Below are 6164 nucleotides of genomic sequence, written 5' to 3' on the forward strand. Positions count from 1 at the left end.
GGGTTCTTCGTGAACCACCTGATGGGCCTTCTTGTTTGTTGTGTAGTTGTACTGTTGTGTCTTCCCGTGATTATTACTCGTCTTCTAGTGGTATTGTTTCTTGATGGTGTTTGGCGTGTCGTCGGGTTCCTTTCCCTAGGCGTGTAGTAAGCTAATGAAGTTGCGGATGGCGTCCTCGCTATTTGTGGATGCAGCATAGTGTGATGCTGATAGCCACACTTCCGGCAGGTCGCTGGTGAACTGCACCGTTCTACTGTGTGGCTTTTTGCCAGACAGTTCATACAGTAATTATATGTCCGAACCGTCACCCTTCTATCCGCCACAGGCATCATTATAAAAATTGGGCAATCCCGCAAAGAGTGTCTTTCTTTGCAGATGCCGCAGTCATAAATTTGATGGTGTGACATTTTGAGTTAGTAATCTGTAAATGGAAAGGACTTTAGTATGGGATAATGGGAAGGACATGCAATGATTTTATGAGAGGAAGGAATGTGAAAAGGTAAGATTTAAGAGGTTGATTCAGGAGAGGCTTGATCTAAGAGCGGTAAGTAGCATAATTTCACGATAGGGCGAGTGATAATTCCAGAAGCAACTTTGATATCCGCAACTCGAATATTATTGTCGGAACCATGATGAGTATTTACGATTCTACCCAAGCGCCAGTCGCTAGGTGGTAACAAATCGTCCATTACGACAACCAAATCGCCAATCTTTAAATTGGGACCTGAATTTTTCCACTTATATCGCTTGTGTAGAGATTTTAGATAATCCTCTTTCCATCTGATAGCAAATTGATGGTGCAGAGCTTTTAACTTTGTCCATCTATTGAGAAGAGATAAGTTTTGAGATGGGGTTTCAGGGAAAGACATAATTGGTGATCCTTTTAAAAAGTGACCCGGAGTAAGAGCTTTCAAATCTGATGGATCTTCAGAAACGGCAGATATGGGACGTGAATTTAGGATTCCTTCAATCCTAGCAAGAATTGTAGCAAATTGTTCGAACGTGAATTTATGGGCACCAGCAATTCTTTTAAAATGATGTTTAAAACTTTTCACTGCCGATTCCCATAATCCGCCCATATGCGGGGCATGCGGTGGGATAAATTGCCACTCAAAGCCATGGGTTGAATATTTTTTAGATATGTCACTGGCGGTGGATTTAACAAAAGCAGAAAATTCTTTTAGTAATTTTCGGCTTGCACCAATAAAATTTCTTCCATTATCGGAAACAACCCTATGGGGTAGCCCCCGCCTCCCGACGAATCGTGTAAATGCAGCCTCAAAGGCTAGAGACGATAATTCTGAACAGGGTTCTAAGTGGATAGCTTTCGTGGTGAAACAAACGAAAATTGAAACGTAGCTTTTTATTATTGGAGCCCTTTTTAGAGTGGAACTTTTCAGCTCAAAAGGCCCTGCGAAATCGACCCCGGTGATATTGAAAGGAGGGGATAGTTCACATCGCACAGATGGAAGGGGAGCCATTATCTGGCTACAAGACTTTTGTTTAAATATAACACATGTTCGGCATTTATGAATTATAGCTTTTACTCGCGGTTTTAAACGGGATATATAAAATTCAGTCTGTACCATTCTGCACATAAGTGTACAATCGGCATGAGCTAATAATTGATGCAAATTTAATAAGTATAAGTGACTGAAACGTGAGTTCCCCGAGAGAATAATAGGAAATCGCTCGTTGTATGGTAGCGATGAATCGGCGAGTCTTCCATTCACTCGCATTGTATTTTCATGAGAAAGAAATGGATTCAAACGTTTTAATTGGCTTTTATCATTAATTGGTTTCGATTCAAGAAGATTAGAATATTCATCAGGGTAAAATTTCTTTTGCGACAATATAATTAAACGTGACTTAACAAATGCAACTTCTTTATGAGTAAGAAATGGATTCGACATTTTTATTGTCGATCTCCGTCGACTTAGGCAATTGTTATAAAAACGAAACATGTAGGATATAACTCGCAATGCGCGATTGTAAGACGAAAATCGGAGTAAAATATCATTATCGTCATTTGTACTATGATAAGTTTGCACATTTACTCGCTTTCCTAATTCTGGTGCAACCAATGGATTTCTTTTAGGCCACGTTGAGTGTGGTTGAGTTAGCCATTTTGGACCATTAAACCATAAAGAATTGGGTGTTAAATCTTGAGGTCGGCAACCCCTAGTACCGAGATCACCTGGATTATCCTGAGTTGGGACATATCGCCAATTGCTACCAGGAACTAACTCGTGAATTTGTGAGGTCCTATTCGCGATGTACGTCTCCCAGGTCCAAGGTGGTTTCGAAAGCCAACCAAGGACAATTGAAGAGTCAGTCCATAAAGTAATGGAGCTTATTTTGAAATCAAAGTTCGAAGTGACATAATTGACGAGCTTAGCTAAAAGAAATGCACCATTAAGTTCCAATCTTGGCAAACATACAGGTTTGAGAGGGGCGACTTTGCTTTTAGCAACCAGTAAATTAGAAAACACAACTGATTTATTAGTTTGGCATCGCAAATAAACACAGGCACAATATGCAGCTTGAGACGAATCTGAAAACCCGTGGATTTCTAAAGTATCAGTAGGGCAACATTGAATCCATCTTGGTATAGAGATAGAATTAATGTGAGGGAAATCGAATACGAGCCTATTCCAAGTCGATTGTGACTCTGGGCCAAGATTGTCATCCCATCCAATTCCTTCTAGCCACAATTGTTGCATTAATATTTTTGCCCGAATAATAACCGGTGCTATCCATCCCGCGGGATCAAATAATTGGGCAATGGACGATAAAACCATTCTTTTCGTCATAGTCTGTTCAGATTGTATTGGATTTATTGAGTAAGTAAACGAATCTGACAACGCGTTCCACTTTATACCCAAGGTTTTTGTAGAACTTGACTCATGGAAGCGTAAAAATTCAGAATCGTATAAGTCTTGAGGCGGAATATGAGCGAGTAATTGTGGATCATTAGCAATGATCTTCTTCAGAGGAAAACCGGCATCCTTTAAAATATCAATTAGATCATTTCGAGCCTTCAAAGCTTCCTGAATAGAAAACCCGCCCGATAAAATGTCGTCAACATATGTTTCGTGTTTAAGTATTCGAGCTACTATGGGATGAGTTGCTTGGACATCAGATGCCAGTTGTAAAAGAGTACGTATAGCAAGGAATGGCGCGCAATTAATGCCAAAAGTTACTGTTTTGAGTTGATAATCTTTAATAGAGTTATTATCGGAGGGTTTGAATAAAATTCATTGATACGGTCTATCATGGGGGTGTACAAGAATCTGTCTGTACATTTTTTGAATATCCCCGCAGAAAACATACTGATATTTTCGCCAATTTAGAATAACAGAAGTTAGATCAGATTGTAATGTGGGACCGGTGTGTAATATATCGTTAAGAGAATAGCCTGATTTCGTTTTTCGGGACGCATTAAAAACAATTCGAACCTTTGTGGACTTATGTTCTGGTCGTACCACAGCGTGATGTGGCAAGTAAAATGAATTAAATTTATCATCAAAAGAAATTTCGCGCGAAGACGTTTCTTCCGCGTGATCAAGCGCAATATATTCGTTCAGAACATCATGGTACTGTGCTCTTAATTCAGAATCTTTGGAAAGATTTCGTTCCATACGATTGTACTGAGCCAAAGCCATATATCTAGAAGGACCCAAGTACAATGAATCAGAAAATTCTTCCTTAAAAGGAAGTCGTACCATGTAACGACCATCGGGTAAACGAGTTGTAGTTTTTCTGTAATATTCTTCACAGAACGCATCAGCAGCTGAGACGAGATGGGATGTAGGAACTTCTTCTTGTTCCCAAAATTTTCTTAGCATTTCGTTAATAGAAGATTCTTCGAATTCATGAACATTTACGGAGAATGAATGTATTGTTTCAGTCCGCATTGGACCACTGAGAACCCAGCCAAATATCGTATTATAGGCTGAAGTTTCGCCACAAATATTTTTCTTGATTCCTTCAATATTAATAAAACGTTCGGAATCATTACCCAGAACCAAATCAATTTGCGAAGATTTGTTGAAATATGGATCTGCCAACTCTAAATTTTCCAATTCTGAATTATTTGGTATTTCAAACGAAACGGCAGGAAGACGTTTTGTCACTTGTGGCAAAACAATGGCAGAAACTGAGAATCGTATTTCATGTTTCTTTGACACTATGGACAATTGACATTGTTTGTCAGATGTTTGACGCTGGCCACCAATTCCAGATATTTCAAAATTTGACTTAGTAGTCGGAAGTTGTAAACGGGTTTGAATTCGTTTTGAAATAAATGTTCGTTGAGAACCCGGATCTATAAGAGCTCTAATCGTGAACAATTCTCCATTATGTTCAATATGCACTAATGCAGTTCGGAGTAAAATCATATCATTATTCGATGAAAAGTTGGCTTGGATATGAGAAGAATTATTTTGCTTTGATGTAGATGGTTGTTCCTTCTGTGAGGATAAATTGTGTGTATTGGGCTTTTGATGATTCTGGTATTTGAATTTTCACTTGCATTTTCGTTGTATTTAGTTCGTATATGAATCAAACTGTGGTGCGGTTTGTGACAAATTATACAAGTGTTTGTACTTTTACAATTAGGTTTGAGATGGGAACTTGATAAGCAGTTACTGCAAATCTTATTTTTATAGACAAAGTCTACACGCTGTTGTGCAGTAAGTTGACGAAATTTCGGACACGTTCGTAAAGAATGGTTGGTTTCACAAAGTAAACAAGTAGCTGTGAGTTTTTCTTGAGAGAGATATGTTTGTATTTTGCCAGAGCCCTGAGATGAGATGGGATTGCGTTGATCATATTTATTTGAATTTTGATGTGTAACATTATTTTGCTGCTTTGTGCACTTTATGCTCGAGATGCGTTCTACAACTTCGAATCTATTTATCAAAAATTCGTCCAGTTGATTCCACGTAGGCAGATCTCGATGTGATCTGAGGGATTGTTCCCATAAAGAGAGAGTTTCATCTGGTAATTTTGTGGAAATTAAATAAATGAGAATGGGATCCCATCCGTCAACATCGACGTTAAGAGATCGAAGAGTACATAAACAATCATTGACCGTGGACTGAATTTTTTGAATTGATTCGCTGTTTTCAACATTTGCCACAGGTATATTGAAAAGAATTTTTAATTGATTATCAACTAAAACACGTTTATTCTCGTAACGAGCTTTAAGTGCGCTCCATGCCATATTAAAATTCTCATCGCACAAAGTGTAACGCTTGACTATAGCCCCAGCTGGGCCCCTGGTCTTATTGCGTAAATGATAAAGTTTTTGAGCGGGGGTTAATTTTGGATGATTTACATAAACTGCAGTGAACATATCACGGAACGAGGGCCACTCCTCGTAACCACCTTTAAACACCTCGGTATCGCACGGAGGAACTTTTATATAACTTTCGTTAGAGTTATGAGACGAGGCGGGAATAGAACTCTGAGTCTGAGGTATATATTCAGGAACTAGGCTATGTCTGGCATTTTGACGTGCCTGGCCTCCAGATATTCGGAGAATATCCAAGATTTGAGACCTTGCGGTGTAATATGCCTCAGAACTGGCATTGAAATTTATTTTTGCATTAGCTTTAATATCCTTCGGATCGGTGGAACTCGGCGATAGCATTATATTTTGATATGAAGTCTGAAGTTGTTGCCATCTTTTCTCCAAGTCTTCCAATTTAACTTCCAACACAGAGTCCGTTTGGTCTCTAATATCGCATTGTTCGAATTGCGTACAAAAAAGTATTAAATACTCGCAATCAAAAAGAAATCTATCATATGCGGGAGATGCAGCCGCTGCCGCGTTAGCATTGGAGGAAGCATTTGATCCAGCAGGACCTGATGAAGGGTCGGTAGGATTGTTTGTAGGATTCATTGTCGTGAAAAATGTATCAGAAATTTATAGATTGAAAACGAGAAATCTTTTATTGAATTTATCAATGTAATGAATTGGAATTGCCGAAGTATAGCGAGAAAAAATATATGCGTTTTTGAATTTGTAAATATGAAGTTTTGTGGGTGACCTCTAACCGTTTTACTTGTGTTTTATGCGAAAATTTATCTCCGGAACTAATAAACTAATAAGCGGGATTTGCAGATATTGCGAAAATATGGTAGTTTATTGTTCAAGA

The 6164-nt window shown here is 38.6% G+C and overlaps 1 protein-coding gene across 1 annotated transcript; it reads right to left on the reverse strand.

The window, feature by feature from the left end:
• Positions 1 to 506: 506 nt before the first annotated feature.
• On the reverse strand, positions 507 to 5908 carry LOC142224800 (uncharacterized). Its single transcript, XM_075294585.1, has 3 exons — positions 4682 to 5908; positions 3389 to 4511; positions 507 to 3220 (listed from the first exon to the last, which is right to left on the reverse strand). Exons 1-3 carry the CDS (start codon positions 5906 to 5908, stop codon positions 507 to 509), a joined length of 5064 nt encoding a protein of 1687 aa, XP_075150700.1.
• Between the last annotated feature and the right edge of the window lie 256 nt (positions 5909 to 6164).

Source organism: Haematobia irritans, chromosome 2 (assembly GCF_050003625.1).
Source record: "Haematobia irritans isolate KBUSLIRL chromosome 2, ASM5000362v1, whole genome shotgun sequence".
NCBI lineage: Eukaryota > Metazoa > Arthropoda > Insecta > Diptera > Muscidae > Haematobia > Haematobia irritans.

Coding starts and splice junctions, on each gene's coding strand:
- LOC142224800 (XM_075294585.1), bottom strand. CDS start 5,908: ATGAATCCTACAAACAATCCTACCGACCCTTCATCAGGTCCTGCTGGA. Junction 4,512..4,681: donor AACTTACTGCACAACAGCGT/GTAGACTTTGTC, acceptor TTCAAATACCAG/AATCATCAAAAGCCCAATAC. Junction 3,221..3,388: donor TAACGATATATTACACACCG/GTCCCACATTAC, acceptor ACTCTATTAAAG/ATTATCAACTCAAAACAGTA.